Source organism: Simochromis diagramma, unplaced genomic scaffold, assembly GCF_900408965.1.
Source record: "Simochromis diagramma unplaced genomic scaffold, fSimDia1.1 OVJJ01000031.1, whole genome shotgun sequence".
NCBI lineage: Eukaryota > Metazoa > Chordata > Actinopteri > Cichliformes > Cichlidae > Simochromis > Simochromis diagramma.
This window is the reverse complement of record NW_024386983.1, coordinates 2,166,632-2,192,119: the sequence shown is the minus strand read 5'-3', so window position 1 is coordinate 2,192,119 and position 25,488 is coordinate 2,166,632. Positions and strand designations below refer to the sequence as shown.

At 42.6% G+C, this 25,488-nt stretch overlaps 1 protein-coding gene across 5 annotated transcripts in view; it reads right to left on the bottom strand.

The window, feature by feature from the left end:
* Positions 1 to 16,042, bottom strand: part of si:zfos-464b6.2 — a 106,551-nt gene extending 90,509 nt beyond the window's left edge. For 2 of the 5 annotated variants that reach the window (XM_040039621.1, XM_040039626.1), the window contains exons 1-4: positions 15,634 to 16,020; positions 13,706 to 13,845; positions 11,561 to 11,664; positions 9,843 to 9,952 (exon numbers count right to left, since the gene is read on the bottom strand). In XM_040039621.1, the coding sequence (XP_039895555.1) occupies positions 9,843 to 9,952; positions 11,561 to 11,664; positions 13,706 to 13,788 (297 nt within the window). In that variant the 5' untranslated portion in view covers positions 13,789 to 13,845; positions 15,634 to 16,020. Of the gene's footprint in view, positions 1 to 9,842; positions 9,953 to 11,560; positions 11,665 to 13,705; positions 13,846 to 15,633 lie in introns of all 5 variants that reach the window. The other 3 variants (XM_040039624.1, XM_040039623.1, XM_040039622.1) reach the window with 3 other exon arrangements.
* Positions 16,043 to 25,488: the final 9,446 nt, after the last annotated feature.

The following is a 25,488-nucleotide window of genomic DNA, read 5'->3' as shown; positions in this document are numbered from 1 at the left end:
CATCCACATTATTTACACTATCATAACACACACATATATATAGGGCCTTGAGGGTGGGCACGTTAACGGCGTCCAGTGGACGTTCTGTGTACTCAAACCTACCTCTAGCGCCGGTGCCCACCTCTCAATTTTAAATCCATGTAGACACTGAGGGTTCTCGGGAGGGGCTGTGCTAACACCTGCTGCTCTCTGGCAGCAGCACCATGCTCTCCCTTGTTTTAAATGCACATTAGAGCAACACACAGCAACACTACACATGAGCGGGAGGAGGGAGGTATGGGGTCTTCACACACCCCCGTTCTCTACTAGCCATCGGGGCGGGGGGGCTGGGAGGAGATGTTGGCTGTCCGATTGGCCTCCCTGCTGCTGCGGAGCCTGGGACGGTGTGCTTGCCTCCACCCCGGAGGGAAGGGTAACATCTCTTGGGTCTGGGTTCTGTTTCCCCCTCTGGGGGCGAGGGTACCTGGACCCGGGGTATAGAGTATGTTTGGGGAGTGTGATTGTGTGTACATGTCCATTTATGTCAATCCTTACGTTGGGTGAGTGCTGAGTGTTTGTATATGTGTGCATGAGGGTGGGAATGCATGTTTGTGTCTGTGTGTGCCTGTTTGTCTGTGTCTATATGTCAGATCGGGTCTTAGACTCCACCTCTCTGGGAACTCCCAGGCCCTCCAAGGCCTATCTCCCCTCACCACACTCCCTGCCGGTGACTGATGCCCTCAGGGGTCGGTGCATTGGTGGTTCTTGGTGTCCGGGGCTGGGCGCTCAGGTATGTACCAGCTCACTCCCGGTGGCTACTTGGCGGGGCCTGGCGCCTATTGCTCGGTCAGGCCTCTTCCGGGGCGCGGGGGGCCCTCGGGCCTCCGGCCTCTGGGCCTGTGGCTCGGTTCACTCTGGCACAGCTGGCTGCCGGCTCCGCCGGCGGGCACGCCGGTGCAGCCCCCTTTAGCTTCTGCTCGGTGGCTACTGGGTGACGCCTCGTCTGGGGATCCTCAGCCCTTCCCATGAGGGTGGCACGGATGCCCCTCCGGTGGTCCTCCTTGGGCTCTCGCACTCTGGGGCCTCTGGATGTCTGGGGCCTGGATCTCCTCCATGCCTGCTTCATGCCCTGGGGGACCGGGCTATGGCTCTCTACATCCTCTTGTAGACCATTACATGTGGAAACCATTTGAATACAAGCGCGCTGATCCACACAGGTGTGCACACGGGTGTTCACTGCTCGTAGACTTAAATCACACCTTTCTTGGCTGCTACTTCAAAGCACATTGTGCGCTGTCTGTCCTGCGTGCTGCACAACAACATTGAATATTTAGTATTTACTGCTGTTTACACTTAGCTAGATTAACGTGATGGTGTTGTGTTTAGTATGTTGCTCTGTTTTTTTTTTTGCTAGTTTTCTATTCTTTTTCTCTCAACAGGTGATCCAGGAGATTTTTTTCCCCCCTTTCTCACTGTCCCTCTCCCCTTCTGTTTTTCTTTTCCTTCCTCTTTCTTTCTCCCTTTCCTATCCCTCACTCATGTCTGTCCCGTCTGAAACAACTGAAAAAAAAATAAAATAAATAATAAAAACAAAGGTCGATCAAATGGACCTATACGGCAATGCCACGATGATCCATTTGGCAAAATAAATCCATTGGGTATCCTTGTTGGTCTTCAGACAACAATTCTGACGGCTAAAGAACCAAATGGGACAGGCAAAAAAAAGAAAAAAAGAAAAAAAAAGAAAAAGAAACGTGAGCCAAAGTGCTGAATCCCAGCTGAATAAGGAAAACTGTGGCTTTCCTCCTATTTTTGACATATCAGCTTAGTATCCTGTTCAGCACACATGACAAAAAGCATGTTAGCATTTACTGGCAGGGTGTGGTGCTCTTTGTTCGTTTGGGTCTTCTAAGTGAAGCAGTGAGACAAGGCAGCCATTTTTTTTTAACTTGAAACTTCAACTGCTTAATAAATTTAAGAAGATGCACTTTGACCATATTTGTCTTCTCTCTCTCGAAATTGAATACAAAAGTCACTGAGTGAAATAAGTATTTGACCCCCTGCAACTCATCCAGAATTAAGGCTCCCACAGAGTGGCTGTGTGCCGGTACACTAGAGGATTTGTTCCCTGTGCCTCTGGGTAGGGGAATGGGTCCTGACCATCGTCCACGCTTATGTGCTGAGTGGCAGTTCAGAGTACCCAGCCTTCTTGGAGTCCCTGAGTGGGGTACTGGAGAGTGCGCTGCCTGGGGACTCTGTTGTCCTACTGGGAGACTTCAATGCTCACGTGAGCAACGACAGCGAGACCTGGAGGGGCGTGATTGAACCCAAGATCTGAACCCAAGCGGTGTTTTGTTATTGGATTTCTTCGCAAACCACATAAGAGTGTTGATAAGTGCATGTGGCACCAGGACGCTCTAGGCCGCAGGTCAATGGCCAATTTTGTAATTGTATCATCAGACCTAAGGCCATATGTTCTGGACATTCAGGTAAAGAGAGGGACTGAGCTGTCAACTGATCACCACCTGGTGGTGAATTGGATCAGGTGACGGGAGAGGACACTGGACAGACCTGGCGCGCCTAAACGTACAGTAAAGGTGCGCTGGGAACGCTTAGCAGGTCCACGAGATCTTCAACAAAAAAACCGGCGGAGCTTCAACAGTATTCTGAGGGAGACTGGGGACATGTTCACCATTGCCAAAGCTGCTGCACTGAGCTGCAGCCGCAAGGTGGTGGGTACCTGTTGTGGCGGTAACCCCCGAACCAAATGGTGGACACCAGAGGTGAGGGGAGTCACCAAGCTGAAGAAGTTCTATTGGGCTTGTTTAGCCCGTGGGACTTCGAAGGCAGCTGATAAATACAGACAGGCCAAGTGGAATGCTGCCGGGGGATTACCATGATGTATTGAGTTTTTCCTTTCCAGTCACCTTTCTCACTCACTATGTGTTAATAGACCTCTCTGCATTGAATCATATTTGTTATTAACCTCTGTCTCTCTTCCACAGCATGTCTTTATCCTGTCTTCCTTCTCTCTCCCCCTATGAGCAAGCACTTTGGCGACAGTGGGAAGGAAAAACTCCCTTTTAACAGGAAGAAACCTCCTGCAGAACCAGGCTCAGGGAGGGGCGGGGCCATCTGCTGTGACCGGTTGGAGTGAGAGAAGGAAAACCGCATGAAAGACATGCTCTGGAAGAGAGACAGAGGTTAATAACAGATATGATTCAATGCAGAAAGGTCTGTTAACACATAGTGAGTGAGAAAGGTGACTGGAAAGGAAAAACTCAATGCATCATGGGAGTCCCCCAGCAGCCTATGCCTACTGCAGCATAACTAAGGGAGGATTCAGGGTCACCTGATCCAGCCCTAACTATATGCTTTAGCAAAAAGGAAAGTTTGAAGCCTGATCTTAAAAGTAGAGATAGTGTCTGTCTAACGAATCCAAACTGGAAGCTGGTTCCACAGAAGAGGGGCCTGAAAACTGAAGGCTCTGCCTCCCATTCTACTTTTAAATACTCTAGGAACAACAAGTAAGCCTGATCTGAATTATCTGAATTAAGAAGCAGAAAGTTAGCGGCCATCCAGGTCTTTATGTCTTTAAGAAATTCCTGCAGTTTAACTAATTGGTGTGTGTTATCTGGCTTCATGGACAGATAGAGCTGGGTGTCATCTGCATAGCAGTGTAAATGTATGCTATGTCTTCTAATGATACTGCCTAGGGGAAGCATGTATAATGTAAACAGAATTGGTCCTAGCACTGAACCCTGTGGAACTCCATAATTAACCTCAGTGTGTGAAGAGGACTCTCCATTTACATGCACAAATTGGAGTCTATTAGATAGATATGATACAAACCACTGCAGCGCAGTACCTGTAATACCTACAGCATGTTCTAATCGCTTTAATAGGATATTATGGTCAACAGTATTGAACGCTGCACTGAGGTCTAGCAGGACAAGCACAGAGATGAGTCCACTGTCAGAGGCCATAAGAAGATCATTTGTAACCTTCACTAAAGCGGTTTCTGTGCTGTGATGAGCTCTGAAACCTGACTGAAACTCTTCAAATAAACCATTCCTCTGCAGATGATCTGTTAGCTGTTTGACAACTACTCTTTCAAGGATTTTTGATATGAAAGGAAGGTTGGAGATTGGCCTATATTTAGCTAAGACTGCTGGGTCTAGAGATGCTTTTTGAGTAAAGGTTTAACTACAGCCTGCTTGAAGGCCTATGGTACATAGCCGATCATTAGAGATAAGTTGATCATATTTAAGATTGAAGAATTAATTAATGGCAGGACTTCTTTGAGCAGTTTTGTAGGAATGGGGTCTAAAAGACACTTTGATGGTTTGGAGGAAGTAATTATTGAAGTTAACTCAGAAAGATCAACTGGAGAAAAAGAGTCTAAATGAATATCAATGGTACTAAAAGTAGCTGTAGCTCAGGGGTCTGCAACCTGCATATATTGTTTTTTTTTTACCTTTATGCTTTGTGTGAACAACTAAAGTAAGTAAGTAAAGTTTATTTATTAAGCGCTTTTCACAGACAGGCAGTCACAAAGCGCTGTACACAAATATTAAAATAAACAATACAATCAATAGACATTATACACAATGTAAAAGATCAAATGTAAATAATGTAAAGAATATAAAACACGTAGATCAACAAAAGGCTTGTTTGAAAAGAAACTGCTTTTTAAAAGAATCCACAGAGCAACTAAGGTGTGTTGCTTATGAAATCCATGAAGTGCTACAGAGAAAATGACATTTTATTTATGTAATTAACACATTTTGAACTCTTAAAGAAATATAACAAAAGGAAAGACACCCAGCTGAACTAAAATGATCCATGTAGCAAACAACAACTGTTGTGAGCCGCCACCCTTATATCGCCTTTGGGCTTTTGGAGCCTTGACCTGACTTTTAAAAAGTAATTGGAAAAAAAGCACTATGCTGCTGACAAAAAAAAAAAAAGATATTTGCAAAATTCTGCCTAAATATGTATTTTACCTGGTTTATGTGTATGGCGGGGCGTGGTCTGCAGTGCCGCTGCATGGGAGTTGGACGCACCTGAGCGGCACCCGCAATCATGCCTCGCCACCTTAACGTCTGTGCTCTCTATGCTGTTGTGTTGGTATGTGTCAGGCTGTATGCGTACAGCAACCGTGTGTGAAAAGCGGTCAATAAAGAGATGCTGAAAAGCATGTTCATGCAAACATCGCCGGGTCTGTCGTGATATGTTTACAATAAGACTTATGGTCTCGAACCTCTGCGCACAGCGTCTGCAAATCGGTTTCATCTTTATGCAGGACTGTAAGCTGTCATCTGTGGGGCTTGAGCTGTGTTTGTTTTTAACATAGTTCATGGTGGAGAATGGCTGCCGACATAATGTGGATCCGAAGATCCATAATTGGCCTACCTGGGGTCGAAAGTCTCGATAAATGCACGGCGTTTCGGCGGGTACACCGGCTTCCGCGAGTGTGACGCTTATTTTGAGCGATGAAAAAATAATAAGATATAATTTTATTTTTATATTTCAAAATTACAATAATCTTCCAATTTAGAACTACAAGTTAAAAAAAGAACTAAACACAAAGAAAATAAATACTTCTAATTTATTTTCCCAAACCACCCGGAGCCGCAAAATAAAGACTAAAGAGCCGCGGGTTGCCGATCCCTGCTGTGGGATGATTATTGGTAATTTTTTCTCTAATGATAAGAATTTTTTTGTGAAGAAGTTCATGAAGTCATTACTAGTTAATGTTAAAGGGATGGTTGGCTCAAAAGAGCTCTGACTGTTTGTCAGTCTGGCTACAGTGCTGAAGAGAAACCTGGGGTTGTTCTTATTTTCTTCAATCCGTGATGAATAGTAAGATGTTCTGGCTTTGCTGAGGGCTTTCTTATAAAGCAGCAAACTATTTCTCCAGGCTAAATGATGATCCTCTAAATTTGTGACACGCCCACACACATCTACTTTGATAAAGTCTACTCTCCACCGCTGTGTAATCAATTATTGTAAATGTAAATGTTATCAGGAAATGATCAGACAGGAGAGGGTTTTCACGAAACACTGTTAAATGTTCAGTTTCTATGCCATATGTTAAAACAAGATCTAGAGTGTGATTAAAGTGGTGGGTGGGATGAAGCAGAAACCGGTTACACTGACAATGAGTGAATAGAAATAAACAGACTAAATACACACAAGGGGTAATCGGGGGGAGTGGAAACACATGAGGAAACAGCTAACACTAATGAAACTAATGAAATCACAGGGAAAGTGAACCTAAACATATTGACAAAGACCCACCATACTCACCAGACCAAACACTGTGTCGCAGACCCAGTACCGTGGCAATATCCTCCTCCCATGGTATGCTCTCCGACACTTCAAGTACACTTCAAGATTCGATCTGCCTTAGTTAACATATAAAACTGCTAATAAATGTGTTTTCTTTTTGTCACAGGCTGGGTCTCTGGCTCAAAGTATAATTTTGTATTCGTGTCATGTAGGGCTGCCACAAACGATTATTTTGATAGTCGACTAGTCACAGATTATTTTTGCGATTAGTCGACTAATCAGATCATGCATCCACTGGACGTAAAACGTACAGCTTATTGCACCAGCAGCATCTGCTCTTATATAACTATCATTAGCTTACAGCTTGAAGTGTTTAAGGTGCTAACTAAAGATAAACACAAGATGATAGTTTATTAAACTTTTAATATGCCGTTATTTTTGTGCCACTATTTTGAGTGGCAACAAAAAACAAAATTGAGCGCACGTAAAAACATTTTGCAAGTGCGAGTGTTGCATTTTGAGGAGAAATTTATTTTGAGCGAAGAAAAGCTAAATTTGAGTGAACAAACTTCATTGCTGCGTGCAAAAAATGTATTTCAGTGTTTGCTATTATCCATACACACACACAATAGCAGCCCCTCTCGCTCAGTTTTTGCATTTGCACTCGCTTGCAATGTGTTGCTTGCGCTCTCAACATTTCTGCCCGTGCGCGTTCAACTCTTTCTGTACACCATTATTTTTGTGCCACAAAACCAGCCAATCACAAACTTAGATGCAAAAAAAATCTGTTCGGCTGTTTTGGTCTCCAATGACAAAATGCAATATCCCAGAATCCATTTCGTCCAAAACTCAAACGAGGCAGTGGCGGAGTTTGAAATATTACTCTTTCTGGGTCACAAAATAAACTTTAGATACTTTCATGCGAGAATGATGCTGTGTAAACTTCAAATATCTGCTCGATTAACAGGACATCACATATTTGCAAAAGTGCTCTAACGTTTTCGGAGATGCCTGTTACCCTTCAGCTGACCACATAGCTGAACTGGCATCGGGCGATGGTGATTTTTCATTTTTATGTTTGTTTGTTTGTTCTTGTAACGGTATAAACAATGAAGGGTGGTGGATTAGCCAATTGGTCATGATCAACTCTGGGCTGGACCAATTACAAAACATCCCATGATTGTTGGGTTTTTCTCTGTATCTATGAAGCGCCTTGAGGCGACTTTTGTTGTGATTTGGCGCTATATAAATAAAATTGAATTGAATTGAATTGAATCCGTATTGAGGGGAAAAGGAACGAGATTCGTCCCGTACTTCAGCTAGAATGAAAAAAAGACACAAAGCTGAAGTTATTCTGTGTTTTTGCTGCACAACTGTTTCTTCATTCTCTCATTCTCAGTTTTCTGTTTGATGTTTATTCAGCTGTGTGAAAACTATAAATTTAATCTCAGCCAAACAGACTGACTCAGGAACAAATAAAACACTGAATGTTATTGCTTGGCAACAATAACAATATCTAAGTGACTTATATACAGTGATGGGAATAATGGCGTTACAAGTAATGGCGTTACTAACAGCGTTACTTTTTTCAGTAACGAGTAATCGAACTAATTACTATTTCTATCGTTACAACGCCGTTACAGTTACTAACAAGAAAATGCGGTCCGTTATTATTTTTCAACAAACAGACGGTTGGAGCTGTGTTCAGCTTACCCCATCTGTTGTTCCAGGTTCAACATTGGAAGTGACCAATCACATTGTTGTGACGTCCCCCTTTTGTGCCTTTGAACCTGGAACACCATTATTTATGATGACGAGGGAACAACACCAACACGAGGATATCAGATCGTCCGTCTAGCACAACACCTGGAGCTAAGGGGGCAAAACAATCGCATGAGTGCTGCTGTTTGACTGAGGAAGAATAAAGTAGTTGTGGTAAGCCAATCACATGACCACTTCAAGACAAAGCAACAAGGTGATATATACCAGTTTATAAATTGTGTTGATAGGCCATGTAAAACCAGAGTCATGATAAACAATATATACCCTGCGTTTTTCCTCAATAGTTTCGTCACGTTTACTGTCTAAGGACAGCGCTAGCAAGCACTCTCTGCTTATGACCAAAACCCCCCCAAAAAACAGGGGACGTTTTATGAGTGACGACGACAGAGAGAGGGAGAGAGAGAGACAGCAGAAAAAGAGAGAGAGCGAGTTTTGAGATGTGAGAGATTTGTGACGTTTAGCGTGTTTGGCGTGTGTAGTTAATGTGTTGTCTTGTGTAGTTAGTGTGTAGTGTTGTGGATAGTTTTGTGTTGTGTGTCAGAACAATGAGGCAACTGCTGTCTCCAGGTAGAAACAGGAGTGATACACCTGCTGCTGTCAGACCTGCAGGTATCAGGCTGTGATGTTCTTCTTTATAGTGGACAGAAATTATTTTTTTGGAGTGGCACAAATAATTTGTATGGGCAGAAATCTGTGCCATCAGAAACTGAATTTGAATAAATTCAATTTGAATTTGAATTGCTCAGATTGAATCTGAATTGTAACTTGAATAAATGCTTTTGAAAACTGAATTTGAATTAGTCTAATTTGAAATTGAATTTTATATTTTGAAAATGAATTGATTTGCTTTGAAACTGCATTTTATCCTTTAAAAATTCAGCTCTCGAATAATTTCAGTTTCACTTCTCACCATTCAGTTTCAGTTCTACAATTCAATTTCAGTTCCAAAATTCAGTTTTTTGGAACTTACATCCGGTTCCGGTTCAAGCGCAGATTAATAGAACTACGTTTTACTAGCGGACCGAAAGTGTTACTGACGGGAATCTACAGCATCTTGAGCTGAATTAAGACTTCAGAAGTCATTCGTCATGTCGAATGACCAGCGGATGAACTCTCAGGTTGGTAATAAATGTATTACATGTATAAGAACAAGCGTCATGTTAACAAATGATAGCCATACAGTAACTGTTATGCTTATTGTAGCTGTTAGCTAAAAACACTAATTTAGCGTAGTTTGCCCTGAATTCAGCTTTGACAAACAAATATGATCGACTGTTTCTAGTAGAATTCCAAAGTTGTCATCTTGGACCCTCTCAGAGTACCCCCTCTGTATGCTTGCAGAGACCCCTACAGTAGGGAAACATGCAAAACGGTGTCCAAACCTTTGTATTTTAGCTTTATTTATGTCTTACACAGCATCCCAACTCTTTAGCTAACTTAATAACTTTAGCTAAAGTGAATAGTTAGTCTACATTGTAGCCACAGCCGCCCTGGGGCGCACTGACAGAGGCGAGGCTGCCGGACACTGGCGCCACTGGGCCCTCTGACCACCACCAGTAGGCAACGGGTGAAGTGACACAACGACTGAGACTGTCGGAGCCGGGGCCCGAACCGGCAACCTTCTGATTACAAGATAAACTGCCAACGCTTGAGCCACGATCGCCCAATTATTGTCAATTTGCTGTTAAATCCTAGCATTTTCTGAATTTTATTGACTCTCAGATTTACATTTAGTATTGTAACCAACAGAGCGGTTTAAATAATGCAACATTTATCTTTTCACTGACCTCCTTTTTGTCTGTGCGATGTTCCAGATAAGCTGATATCAGAACAGTCTTTGTCCCTTTAACTGCTGCAAGAAATGCGTATGGTCTCTGAGTGTATGGTCCCTGGGAACCTCATTGGTGGAAAAAAAAAAAGGTTATTACAAATTTTTTAATAATAATATCATAACTTTGGCACATAGGGATGTTTGGTCTAGATGCTGCACATCCAAAGTAATCATATTAACAGCTTTATTAGGAGCATTGTCAATGGCAGCTGCAAAGCTGTAGACTTAAAATTGAACATAGGCCTTTCTCCATAGAGATCTCTGGTTGTCACGGCCAGGCGGATCAGCTGCACGCTGATCAGCTCTCTCACTCTCTCTCGCCGGGGCAGAACTCATTGTGGGTTCACGCCCTCGGCCCACGCCCTCGACAGATGAGACACCTGGGTCTCATTAAGACGATCAGCATTTCAGGATCAGGATCGTTGTCTACCACGCGTTAGTGAAGTCAAGCTACAGCAAGTCTAGTTAATAGTATTTTCCTTTGTGCGTTGTACTTAACCCTGTCTCCCTGTCTACAGAGCTTCCTGGATTTTCCCCCGTGTGGCAGTGTCGGAGTGTGAGCCTGTGATCGTGTGTGTGGATGATCTGAAGAACGCGTGCTTTCCCCCTGGACTTCCCTGGAGACCCCTTCTTAACTCACTCAGCTGTATATAGCACCCCCCGCACCTTCTTGTATATACACCTGGTGAATTGTAAATAAATCCTTCTTGTGAGCATCAGAACCGGAGTCCTGCGCTTGAGTCCTCCTCCAAACCGTAACACTGGTAGACCCCCACCAACTCCAACTTAAATTACAAATTTTAGGTTACAGTAAAGGTCAAAACTAACTAAAATAACTTCCAGTAACTTTTACTATAACTATATAACTTTTGGCAGTCATATTTTAATGCATGTATAGTCATATATATTTCATAGCAGTTCTGTATTTTCACCGAGGTAATCTTTATTTATTTTAGTTTTGCATCACCATGCATTGCATTGTATTTTTATGCAAATTAATATATTTCAAATAGATTTATTGAAATTGAGCTAATAATTATGACACAATTTTTTAAAGTGTCATAATTAGTCTTTTGATGCTTCTTCTTCATTTATGTGCAGAAAACTTTCAGTTTGTATCTCCTGAGCAACGGCCACCACAGTTGAGGTTTCCTCACTGACGTAACTCTTTTAATAGTTTGTGGTGATTGGCTTGATCAGCCAATCTACTAAAACACACTAACGATTGGACACAACTACATCCAAAACACTGATAATAGGAATCTAAAGAATGATCAGTAATACGAGTGGGACCAATTACATTTTGTACCAAAAATCAAATATATCAAACAAAACATGAATTATAGTGAGATCTGAAACAAGAACAAATAAGTAAAAACATTATAATAATTGATAGCAATATCTAACAAGTAAAAAAAAAACATTGTTTTATATTTTAAAAAAGAAAACCATTCTAAAAAGACACTTAAAATTTAAAATGTCACAATAGAGGGTTAAATAAAAATCAAAACAACAGAATTGCTGTAGAAAGATGAAATGATGATTTAGTGAGTGAGCAGGAAGAGGAAAGATTTCTTAAGAACATATAGAACAAATATCTTAAAATAATGTAAAAATATAAAATGCAATGTAAAATCTTTTACATTGAGAAGTATTCAATAACAGTAAGCTTACCAGCATGTTCTGGACTACTGTTGTGAGTCATATGTAGCTCATCTAGAATTGGTGGGACTGTTCTATTGTACTTCCAAAGCCTCCAATGGTAGAATAGTCCTGTGCTACAGAGGTAAAAAATGACAGGGTAATGAAGACATCCAGAATAGCAGCAGCTACCACAGTGTTGTTTTAAGTACTTTAATGTTATATAGTACTTTATACTGTCTGTCTGTCAGACAGGGTCTGCTTTTGAAACCTGTTTTTCTACAAAAACATTTTTCCCCATTGTTAAAGTGCATAAAAAAGTTCAAGGCTAAATAACTATAACTGCTAAGGTAGGATTGTTTTGTTAATGGAGATATATTTATACAACTTTTTGTCCCACGTCCAAAATGATTGAACACTCAAAAAATGAAATTGGAAGTCCAACTTGTACTTTTTACAAAATATTTTCATGTTTCTATGGTGAACGTAAGTAAATCATGTAGTATCTGTATGAAATTCAACAACTTAATTTGTTCTTGTTGAGATGACATGATACAATCTAGTAAGAGTGGTTAGTTGCCTGCACTCATGAAATTCACCAGACCACACAAGATTTTAAACCACAGGAAAATCACCAGAGTTATAAGAGGCACACATCTATACACACACCGTGTGTATGCTATTGCTATTTATTGTGGTTTAACCTGTCAAGGACAAAAACATTCAGAAAATTCTGCAAGCTTTCCTACTTTTGTGAAGTCTGCATCAACAGCTTGGTGGTGCAGTAATTAGTACTGTTACCTCACAGCAAGAAGATCAAATCCACAGTCTGGCTAGTTTGCTGTAGGCCTTCTGGTTTCCCACAGTTAAAAATTATGCAGTTGTTAGAGCTAGGTTAATTGCTCATTGCTAAGAAGTAGGAGGCACATATACAAACTGTCGTAATTCCTACACCGTTCACCTGATTTGGATTTAAATACCCTCAAATAAAAGCTGACAGTCTGCAGTTAAAGCATATCTTGTTCGTTTCATTTGGAATCCATTGTGGTTGTGTATGGAGCCAAAAATGTTAGAATTGTATCAATGTCCCAATATTTATGGACCTGACTGTATGAATGCAGGAGTGAATGTAAGTGCAAATGATTGTTTGTCTCTGTGTTAGCCCTGTGATAGACTGGCGACCCCTACCATGGTATAGGCCACAACAACCCTGATAAAGATAAGAGGATGGATGGAGTGGGTGTTGTTGTAACTCCATTGAAATTTTATGTTAACCAGAATCTAGACTTTGTTGAACATTATGTAATATGAAGACAACATGTGGTATTTAAGTGTTGGGGTGAAAGTTATTGAATAATATTGGAATACAGTGAATTAAAGAAAATTGTGAAGGACTGAAATATTTCAAGAGCTCAACTTACTCCATCTAAAAATGTTTCAGTCATGTTTTATCAACACAAAATGCACAGATTTATTGAATATGAATAAATTGTGTTGATTTAACTCAGTTATTTAAGATGCTGCCAAAGCAAAACATTTGTGTGCAACTAATGTCCACTATTGAATTAAGCAAATCCAACATGTTCTTTTGTTTAGTGAAGGATGTCCACAACTTGTGTGTGTTTATATAGACAAGCCAAGCTCTAGCCTCTCTGAGAATCTGAAGTGTATAAATTCAAATGTGTCTCTCCATCCTAATGGAAGCATTAGCATTTGTAAACCTAAAACTGTAAGAGTGGCTCCAGTAGATTCTAGGGTTTCTGCACAGAGGTGTCTGTCTGTGCAGTATTAGGAACAACTACAGATACTGCACAGGACCTTCAAACTCTCAGGCCTCTGGAAGATACCATGAGTGGGGGTGAGAAGGAGATTTTTTGTCGGAGTTTCCTGTTTTATTGTGAAGGTCTGTGTCTTATGTGAGTGTGCTCATGTTACTACTCCCTGAGTCTGTGAGTCCTGCATTTTGGGTCCAACTCCTGCCTGCCGCGCAGCGATTCATGACAACACTTTTACGCAAGGAAACCAGTCAAATCACAAACAGATAAAAGTACTTTAAACTTCACAGGGTTTTAATGTGTTTTGTGTGTGTTTTGTTATCAGTTTTTAAATGGATGAATATAGATCTGATTACAACCAAACACTGCTGCAACTCCTGCTGACTCCTGTAATTTCACTCACTTGTAGGTGTAATATATTAGATAGATGATGGTGATGACATAAATGATCCACATGAACTGTTTGATCTTTGGATTGTGGCCCATCGCAGAGATATTATTTGCTTTAGCTTAGATGCTTCTTTTCAGTCTGGATGGTGAAACCTGAACAAGCAAAAGACAATGAATGATTTTTATCTTTTATCAACTTCTGCTTTAACTCATCTAACTCATACAGGAAGGTGCTGCACACAGAGCAAACGAAGACAAATAACAGCATTTCTAGAAAAAATGTTGAAGGAATAAGCATTTAAGGCATTTAACACACACATTGACTATACAAATAAATCCAAAACAAATGAGAAACACACACTGAGATGCAGACTGATTAAACACAGGGAACACAGAGAGACAACAGAGAGCAGACTAAAATAAACAGGCCATGAAAGGGAACAAAACTCAATGAAGGGCCATGGCTATCAATATAATATAAAAATAACTCCATAAAGAAAGAACAAGACCAAAAAATTCAAATCACATACAAATGTCACATGAACATTTTGTACCTTATAAAGATGAAAGCACAATGCATGTCAGGAAAAGCAAGAATGACAAGTAAAACCTGATGTAACTCATTGATGGAATTTCTTGCCTTCTTAATGGGGTTTGGACCATCACAGTTGTGTTGTGCAGAAGTTAGGTTGGTACACAGCTGAAAGCCCTATTTTATAATGTTAGCATTAATATTATGGTTAGAACCAATCAGCTAAGCAAAGATAAATGACAGTAGTGGTGTGTGATACTGCATATTTTGGTATTGATCCGATACCAAGTAAATACAGGCCAGTATTGCAGATATTGATACTTTTCAATAAATAAGAGGGATGCATCATCGAATTGCTAAATCTCAATTAATTTTCATGAGCTTAAGTGTTTTTTTGTGATGTTTCCTTTTTTATTATTAAATAGTTAAAACCGAGGACATAATTAGGCCAGAATTGATAATTAAAAAACAAATAATAATAAAGCATTTTTTATTTTTTTTTAGAAAAATCTTAAATAAAAAGTGCACGCAAACCAGTAAACGAATTAAAACGAATAATTACTGTTGAGAAACTATAATTCAAAAATTACAATTAAAATCCTCAACAGCCGCACAGCAAGAAGGTCCTCAGTTCAATTCCACCATCAGGCCGGGGTCTTTCTGTGTGGAGTTTGCATGTTTTCCCCGTGTTTGTGTGGGTTCTCTCCGGGTACTCCGGCTTCCTCCCACAGTCCAAAGACATGCAGCTTGTGGGGATAGGTTAATTGGATAATCCAAATTACCACTAGGTGTGAATGTACGAGTGAATGTGAGTGTGAATGGTTGTCTGTCCCTATGTGTTAGCCCTGCGACAGACTGGCGACCTGTCCAGGGTGTACCCCGCCTTTCGCCCTATGACAGCTGGGATAGGCTCCAGCGCCCCCCACGACCCTGAAAAAGGATAAGCGGAAGGATGGATGGAAAATCCTCAACAACAAAAACAACAACTGGTGAAAAATATAAACAATATGTAAACAACTTAACAACCTATCTCTCCAGGCTAGTATCAATCCGATACCGATGCTGACTTGGTATCGATACAATCGATATTTGGATTGATCCTTCCACCACTAAACGGCAGTCCATCATTACTTTAAGAACTGAAGGTCAGGCAGTCAAGAAAAATTGCTAAAACTTTGAATGTGTCCACAAGTGAAGTCTCAAAAACCATCAAGCTCAACAGTGAAACTGGCTCACATGAGGACTGCCCCAGGAGAGGAATATGTCATGACAAGCATCACTGTGAAGTTGCAATTTTAATCAGATGGTTATTATCTCAATTATTCTAAAGAGTATACTGAAAGCTACATGAAAATATGAGAACTAATAATAATGATATCCATTAATAAAAGAATGAACATGTTACTTACATTTGTAATGCAATTATTTTTGTACTTATTTAGAACCAGAAGAAAAAAATCTCCTTGTTCTGCTGGTGAAGCATAGATGTCAAAAGTAAAACTGCAAAAGCATCTGACATTCAGAGCCGCATAAGATTTCCAAAGAGCAATGGAGAAGCAAAATGGCAGTATGTCGCTCTGACATACATTTATAATGTATGTTGGAGGCACTGGGCTACGCCCACTTTCACAGCAACCCAGACTCTCAGAGGCAGTTACTCGGTCAACAGGGTCAGCTTTATTGTTAGGACACACATTTTTCATTAGAAGGATGAATGTGATTTATAGATTAGCAGAACTCAATAAATTTGGCCTCAAGAGACATTTTTCTGATCTGCGCAGAAATGTCACTGAAACCTTGAAATTAACTGAACTGGCATTTCCTCAATAATCAACTGAAGATTATTCAGTTGTTCTGGTAAACTTTGAAAAAACCCTTTGTCAAGACACACCCAATTACACGAAGGAAAAGAATCTTCCTGGAAAAAGATTCTTTTTTTTTCTAGGGATGATATTCATCAAAGAAAGAATGAAGACGTTACTTAAAAAAACATGATAAAATCTTCCAGTTCTGCTGGTGAAGCATGAATAACCAGTCAAAAGTCTCAAACATGGTACATTCAGATTATAGTCTGTGTCAAAGCTGCTGCTGCTGATTTATAACTTACAATTTTTTGAGATGTTAGAGCTGGACATGCTGTGGTGGGCGAAAACACCAATTCTTGCTTCTGGACAGCAACCCCCGCTCACGGTATAAGCTAATTTAGAAATTATTTACCCTAAACTTAGAACAATACAAAGTTAACTTTATTGTTATGTTAAAGTCAATATTTCTTATTTTGAAATTTCATCATGTTGTCTGACTTTAAATTATTGCTATTGGTTTATAAAAAGAAATAAAAGTTCATCTGTGGTGCAGTGCTCTAAAAGACAAGAAAAATATACGAAACATTTGTTTACTGATCTGTGAAGATATGTAACTGAAGGTTTAAAACTCACTGAACCAGTTGTGCCAACCAGTATTGCCACAACATTGCGCTCCCATGTCCCACTGTGCAATAGGTCGGCAGCCTTAATATGAAATTTCCCACTCCTTGGACTAACAAAGGTATCTTATCTTATATTATATTGATATAACAACAAATTATCATAGTAGAATAGAAGTCTGGAATCTGAACATAATCCAATCTGTTAGTGAGGATGTCTACATCAGTGTTCTTGATGTTGTGGAACGAGATGAGATGGGTTGGCTTGGTAAAAAAGCAGCAGAGAGTGAGGTTAAATGAAAGGAGGAAATGGTCAGTTATGGGGATTTCAGCAACGGAAAGATTTGAATATGAATGTTGAAATCTCTCAACATTTGGGGAGAGAGATGAAAGGTGGGTTAGTAAGTTAGCAAAATCCCTGAAGAAGGGAGGTCAGGTGCACGAGTAAAAGTTCCTGAGCACCTTGGAGGGCAGTTGGAAGTCTCTCAAGCGTCTGAGGTGGTAGAGACGCTGATGGGCCTTTTTCACCACGGTGTTGATGTGACAGGACTATGACAGGTCCTGCGTGATGTGAACTCCGAGGTATTTGAAGCTGTCCACTCTCTCCACTGGGCACTCGTTGATGACGGGGGTCTGGTAGTTCCTCTCCTGCTTAGTGCTGAAGTCCACTATCAGCTCCTTTGTCTTACTGACGTTTAGAAGGAGGTTGTTCCTCTGGCACCAGTTCTCCAGATTCCTAATCTCCTTCAGGTAGGCCGTCTCGTTGTTATCAGAGATCAGGCCCACCACGACGGTGTCGTCAGCAAACTTGATGATGGTGGTGGAGCTGGTAGTGGCCACACAGTCATATGTGTACAAAGAGTACAGCAGGGGGCTCAGAACACACCCCTGGGGGGCTCCAGTGCTGAGAGTGGTGGAGGCTGAGACATGTCCGCCCATCCTTACTGCCTGTGGTCTGCCAGTTAGGAAGTTGGAGATCCACAGACACATAGATGAGCTGAGTCCCAGATGCTCCAGCTTGGTGGTGAGTGTGGAGGGAATTATGGTGTTAAATGCAGAGCTGTAGTCTACGAAGAGCATTTTAACATAATTCCCCCTTCTAGTGTCCAAGTGAGTGAGTGATGTGTGGAGGAGATGAGAGATGGCATCGTCTGTGGAACGATTTGGACGGTAAGCGAACTGTAGTGGGTCCAGTGTGTCTGGTAGTGAAGAAATGATGAAGTCTCTGACCAGGCGTTCAAAGCACTTCATCACTACTGAGGTGAGGGCTACAGGGCGATAGTCATTGAGAGAAGCAGGGTGGGGTTTCTTCGGGACAGGAACAATGATGGACTCTTTGAAGCATGTGGGGATCACCGACTGAGATAAAGAGATGTTGAATATCTCAGTGAACACAGGAGCTAGCTGGTATGCGCAGTCTCTTAGGATACGACCTGGGATGCCGTCTGGTCCTGCTGCTTTCCTGGTGTTCACTCTCTTGAAGGCTCTCCTTACTTCATGCTCGGAGATGACGAGCATGTTTCCGGTGCTGGCAGTATCTTCCTGTCTGCAGCCGTTAGCGCCGCTAGCACTAGCATTGTTGGAGTCCTTAGCTGCAGCCTCGAAGCGAGCATAGAAAGTGTTCAGCTCGTCTGCCAGAGTCACGGCCGCGTTCGTCATACCGGTTGTTGGTGCTTTATAGTCCGTTATTGTCCTTAGTCCCCGCCACAGGCTCCTAGAGTCACTCTGTTGGAGTTGTGACTCTAGTTTCCTCCCATAGCGCTGCTTCGCCTCTTTCACCGCACTCCCCACGTTATATGACGCGGCTTTGTACGGGTCCATGTCCCCCGTCGTGAGTCCCGTGTTGTAGGCAGCGGTGCGGGATCTCAGAGCGTCGCGGATGGTTTTATCCACCCACGGCTTCTGGTTGGGAAACGTTGTGATAGTCTTTGTCTCCACGGTATCATCCGCTAGTTTCCCGATGAATCCCACAACCGCTTCCGTAAACACGTTGACATCATCATCATCGGAGCTGTTTCTGAACATGCCCCAGTCTGCGTCATCGAGTGCGTCCTGTAACGCGGCCACCGATTCATCCGTCCAGCGCGCGACCTTCCTCTGAACCGGAACTTCCTGTTTCAGCCTTTGTTTGTATTTTGGCATGAGGAAGATGGCGGCGTGATCAGATTTGCCAAACGGAGGGCGGGATTGTACCTTGTAGCCGTCCTTGACCGTAGTGTAGCAGTGGTCCAGTGTCCTTTCACCTCTGGTGGGGCAGGTGATGTGTTGATAAAAGTTCGGCGCTGCGCGTTTGAGGTTGGCGCTATTAAAGTCCCCCGTCACAATAAGCGCAGCGTCCCGGTGTTGTGTCTGGTGCTGTGTGAGTGCCTCATGCAGCTTGCATAAGGCGGTGACCGTGTCCGCTTGTGGTGGAATATAAACGGCACTTATAATGACCGATGTAAATTCCCGAGGTAGATAAAAAGGACGACACATGATGGACAGTAGTTCCAGATTTGGTGTGCAGGAGCGTGTGAGAGGAACAACGTTTGCACTGTTGCACCAGTTGTTGTTCACCATTAAACACACGCCGCCTCCCCTTGACTTCCCCGAGTCCCGTGTCCTGTCCATGCGGTGAATCGAGAAGAACTTGGCCGGCTGGATGGCGTGGTCCGGCACCGCTGGGTTCAGCCATGTCTCGGTGAAGCAGAGGAGATTGCAGTCCCGAATGTCTCTGTGGAACTTTACCCTGGCCCTGAGGTCGTCAAGCTTGTTCTCCAGTGACTGGACGTTGGCGAGCAGGATGCTAGGCAGAGGTGTGCGGTGTGCACGAGCTCTCAGCCTGTTCCTGACGCCGGCTCGCTTCCCTCTAGGCCGCCGCCGCTTCCCTCTGTTCTCCCTCAAGATCTCACTCGGCCAGCTCGGATCCGGAGTTAAAAACTTCGAATTGTGAGTACATTGTATACCAATAGAAACAAGAGTGTCACTGTCATACCTAATGTACCCAATGGTGATGATTTTGCCGATTTAGAAACGCTGAAAACTAACTTAAAAAACAAAGACAAAGAAAAAGTGGTCGGAGCAGTCGTGACGGCAGCCGACCTCACCGGCGCCATCTTAAGGGATCTATCATGATATCATCTATCATGAGATAGATAGATAGATACTTTTATGGGTTATGGCGTCCACCTGAACGGTAGCGAGACTTCGAGCTCCGACCTCATCGTCCTTTAAGTACGCCTAAACAGCGGTTAAAAGCCAACCTCTTAGCGGCTGCCTCACCGACCTAAGCTTCTGCTTTGATCTAAACAGCCAGGATGCCGACTAAATATAGGTCCAAGCCTAAAACAGCCGGAAAGGATGGATCAGACGACGATCCTAGCAACGAACCTGAAACCGAAAAAATGGAAGGAGCTAGTGCTAGCTCCCAACAGACCGAGGCGAGTGTTTTGGCCGCAATTCAGTCACTGAAAATTCACTTCACTGCCCAACTGCAAGAAGTTATAACATCAAACCAAGAAATAAAAGACGCAATTGGAGTGTTTTCAGAGAGGCTTACTTCAGCAGAAACTCGCATCAGTAAAGTTGAAGACGATGTCTCTTCTCTCACAAGTAAACAGGCTTCCCTTCATAAGAAACTTCAGGAACTCCAGCTAAAGGTGGATGACCTCGAAAATAGAAGCCGAAGATCCAATCTGAGACTCATCGGACTACCCGAGAATACTGAACAAGGAGAAATTACAATATTCTTGCAAACATGGTTAATGGATGTTTTGGGACGGGACGCGCTCCCATCCCCACCTATCATTGAACGAGCACACAGGCTACAAGGCCGAAACACTCCAACTGGCCCACCTCGTGTGATCATCATGAAATTCTTGAATTATCAAGACAAGATGAGGGTGATGAGAGCGGCACGTCTGAAGGGAAAAATAATGCACAACGGATATCACGTTATGTTTTTCCCTGATCTGTCAACGGAGGTCCAGAAACAGCGAAAACAATACAACCAGGTAAAACAACAACTCCGTGAAATGCACATAAACTTCGGACTGATCTTTCCAGCAAAAATGAGGATTTTCCACCATGACAACAGGCTCCTTTTCCACACACCAGCGGAGGTGGAAGATTTCATATGGAAAGTCCGGCAACAAAACGAGGGATAAACTTCACGCCCACTCAGAAACGCTACCATATCAAACACGTGTAACTCTGATGAACAATTCCAAATTGGGCATACAATGGCTGCTGGTGTACAGGTATGATATAGATGGCCTTAGATATATTATGTTTAAATCTTTTCATTCATTTACATTGTGTGGCCACTTCTTTAGTTAATAAGGTCGGACCTAAGTTTGAAGCTTCAATCATGAGGACGCTTCATCAGCTCCTTTACATGGATCTGATGCATACCCAAGCCGCAATGACTTTGGGGGGGAAGGTTTTGAGACCTACACCCACGGGAGGTCTCTGGGTTGTTTTTTCTTTTTTTTGTTGCTGTTTTTTTGTTTATAAGAGATTGTTTTTAAAGTATAGTGCTCCTGAAATAAGAATTTGTGAGCTTCGACAGGAGAGACGAGATGTAGTCAAACCCAGGTCACTAAGGGCACAAACTGTATGAGTAGTTATTCAAATATTGAACTAATTTCCTGGAATGTAAGAGGCCTTAGGAAATATATTAAACTGAAAAGAGTAATGGATAGAATAAAACAATATCGCCCAAAGATAGTTTTTATTCAAGAAACACACTTACTCGCGAGTGAAACTGACCGGATAAGGAGGAGATGGCCAGGTCAGGTTTTCTTTAGCCACTTCTCAACATATGCTAGAGGAGTGGCAACACTCATTCATAAATCAGTGCCCATGTGTATTAAAAAAACCATCTTGGACCCTGTAGGGAGATTCATTATTCTACAATGCTCCGTACTCAACCAAGATTTAATATTAGTTAATGTATATGGCCCCAATATTGACGACCCCAGCTTTTATAATAATCTATTCCTCTCTATTGCAGCCCTCCACGGTGAGATAATTATTGGGGGGGGGACTTTAATTGTACCCTAGAGCCTAGGCTTGATAGATCATCAGGTTTAGACTCCTCCCACCCAAAATCTAGACAAGCCATACAATACTTTATGTCTGAATTGAATCTTAAAGATATATGGAGATTAAAAAATCCAACAGGGAGAGAATACTCTTGCTACTCAGCCAGTCATAATAGCCGCAGTCGCATAGATTATTTTCTGATTTCAAACTTTCTTATTTCCAGAATTAACAGCTGTTCATATAAAAGTGTGCTTATATCTGACCACTCATTAACTACGCTTAACTTTTCAGTTACAACAGCTTTTAGACGTAACCCTATTTGGCGTTTAAAACCACACTGGCTGCACAATCAAAAATTTTTGGAATATGTAGGTAAAAATATTGATGACTATTTTTACTTTAATAAATCCGAAACCACAGCCTCAGTAAGATGGGAAGCCTTTAAGGTGTTTACTCGTGGGCAGATGATAAGCTACACCAAAAGCAAAGCAAATAAAAATTATACTGAGATGTTGGACCTCGAAGATCAAATAAAAGAAATGGAACTTGAGATAAACCTGAATGACTCTAAAGAAAACCAACAAAAACTTTTAAGATTAAAAGTGTAGCAGATGTGAAATGGACGACTGCGTTGTAACAACAGACACGGACTGGCTGGAAACAGGGTTTATTCCTATAAGACAAAGTGTAGCAGCGAAATCAGTGTCACACAGCGGCAGCAGGCTTCTCCTCACCCAGTGTGGAGTCCGTACAGCTCTGCTTGCATCATATAAAAGAAAATACAACTTATCAAAATAACAATTTTCACAACCGCCACTTCAAAATCAAACATTACAGTGGGGTAAAACAGAGACAATTATGAAATCACTAACAATAACGTGTAACATTCAAATTCCCATTGAAATAGGTCAATTACATAATACATATTCAAACAACTTTTTAACTCTTCCCAACATGGCTGAAGATACTATTCAGAGCGCAGCCTCGGGACATGAGCTCATTACACACATAAAACGAAAACTACACATTTACACATACCTATAAGACAAAGTGTAGCAGCGAAATCAGTGTCACACAGCGGCAGCAGGCTTCTCCTCACCCTGTTTAACACAAGTCAGTTCCACATAAACGGATGATATAACAGATAAAGCGCCGTTCCAAATATCATTTTTCTCACTCAAAGCGATTGGAAACACTTTGAGAGCTTTTAACCATAGGAGCCAATACTTAACAAAGACAAATACACTGAATTTAGATGGATAATTTAGTACAGGGAGAAGAGCTACAGAAAGCGTGCCTCACCAGTGTGGAGTCCGTACAGCTCTGGCTAGGAAACCCCACACCCCCAATGTGGCCGCAGGTGGCGTTACACTGATTAATGTCCCACTTCAACAATGACACACGGAACCTTAGTTCCACAAAAAATAAAGTTCACACAATAAAAAAGTATAACCTATGTACAATACAGTTTTGAGAATGTTCACAATTCGTACATTATATCTCAGCTACATACTCCCCCCTGAACTTCTCAAAACCCGTTAGGTAAGGGTGAGCAACTGAGCGTCACATATAACATTTCGTAACTGTCAATGATCTGGAAATTCACTACCCGGTGATACGTGCAACAAATATGTTTCCCAACTCATGGGGAGAGTAAACAGAAGAAAGTTGGCCAGACCCCCTAATGTTTACTCGCAAGAGAAAGTGCCTTATACACTATCCTGAACAAACAACACGGTGACAGCTACTATATGCTGAATAGTACTCTGAGCTGAAGACAATCTCAAAATAGGTGTTAACATCTGACATGAAAATCACCCAACATATAAAACAAGAAGCCCTCACAGAAACAAGTTCTTGGCAAAGCTGCTCACTACATTGCCTGTTTGTAGGTTTCTTTGCTTCATAGTCTGGATTAGCCTATTCACAGGCTTCACTATTTGACCCACTCTCGTCCTGATCTGGCCTGCTGCATTACTTGGGGGTACACCACCATGTTTCACGAGGCTCCCAACCTCGCTGACTGGCTGACTTTCAGGGTAACTGATACTTGGTAGTGTTCCCTCCTCAACTGGGGTAGTGCAAGCCCTGCTGTTGTTGTCATCATCTACTTCAGGGTAAGCAGCTACTCCACTACTGGCACTGTCACTGTCCTGATGCTCCTCATCATCCAACTGCGCACAGACACTGTCTCCAATACTGTCACACTCTTGGGGTCCTCTAGGAGCCGGGACACAGTCATCTGTCATCTGAGCCACCCAACGGGCTGTGCGTTCAGTACAATCGTCCTCAGGATCAGCGACAGGGGATTCTCCATCAGATTGACTCTGCTCCTGGCCGAGTTCTGATTCACTGGCAAAAGACATCTCTGGTTCGCCCTCGGACTCAATGGGCAGGAAATTAGCCTGCAAAAGCAAGTTCCTATGGACAACTTTCTCCTGTCCACTCTTGACGTTCCTGATGCGATACGTGTGGCATGTGGGGTTCTTGGAGATCACAGTGTAGATGGTCGACTCCCACCTATCGGCTAACTTCCTACGACCCCGTTCGCCCTTGTTTGCCAAAAGGACACGATCTCCTTCCTCAATGTCAACACCTTTCTGCTTTTTGTTGTACAGGTCTGCTTGACGCTGCTGACTAGCTCCGGTGTTAGTCTGGGCCAATGCGAGTGCTTCTCTGAGGTCATCTCTCATCCCTTTTACATAACTGTCATAGTCTGTTACATCATTGTCCCTTGCAACATTGTGAAACATGACATCCACTGGTAACCTGGGGATACGCCCGTACATTAGGAAGAACGGTGCGTAACCAGTGGACTCATGAGCGGTGCAGTTGTAGACAAAGGTCAGTGTCTGCAACATCTGAGGCCATTTGTGCTTCTCCCTCGGAGGTAGGGCTCTGATCATATTTCCCAAGGTCCTGTTAAACCTTTCGGTGTGACCGTTACCCATAGGGTGGTAAGGTGTCGTTCTTGACTTCTGCACCCCAGCCACTTGCAGCAACTCTTGGATCAACTCACTCTCAAAATTGGCGCCCTGGTCTGAATGGATCCTTTGAGGGAAGCCATAGACACAGAAATATCTGTCCCACAACTGGCGCGCAACTTGTTTTGCCGTCTGATCTGAGCACTGGAAAGCATGGGCCATCTTGGTGAAATGGTCAGTCACTACTAGAACATCCACACTCTTGCCCCTGTGATCCTCTGCGGACCAGAAGTCTATGCAGACGAGCTCAAGAGGACTGGTAGTTTTAATGCTTTCAAGAGGAGCCCTCCCCTCAGGCTCGAGTGTTTTGCTGACAACACAACGTTTACAGCACTTGACATGCTCGCGAATGTCATGCTCCATGTTGATCCAGAAAAATCTCTGCCTGGCTAGGTACAGAGTTCTGCTTTGGCCCTGATGGCCAGCATCATCATGGACACCTGACAGGACTTGACTGATTAATGTGGATGGGGTCACGTACTGATGGCGCTTTTTGCCAGTGAGCAGGTCTTTGCTCACTCTGTACAGGATACCATCCAACACTTTCAACTTTTCCCACTGTTTCATCGTCTTTTGCGCTCTGTGCGACAGGTGAGCTCTTTCTCTACATGATGGACGCCGACCACGTACGACGAACGGAATGACTTGAGACAGTGTCACATCTGCTCTCTGCTCCTCCTGTAGCTCCTGGAGCGAGAAGGCAGACAAGGTGTTCTGGCCTAGTGAGGGAAACCGATCTAGCTCTTGAGTCAACCAGGAGATTGCTCTCTGTTTTGAGCCTTGGTCCCACTCAGCGTGGCCTGCGAAGACTGCGGAAACTTCATCATTAG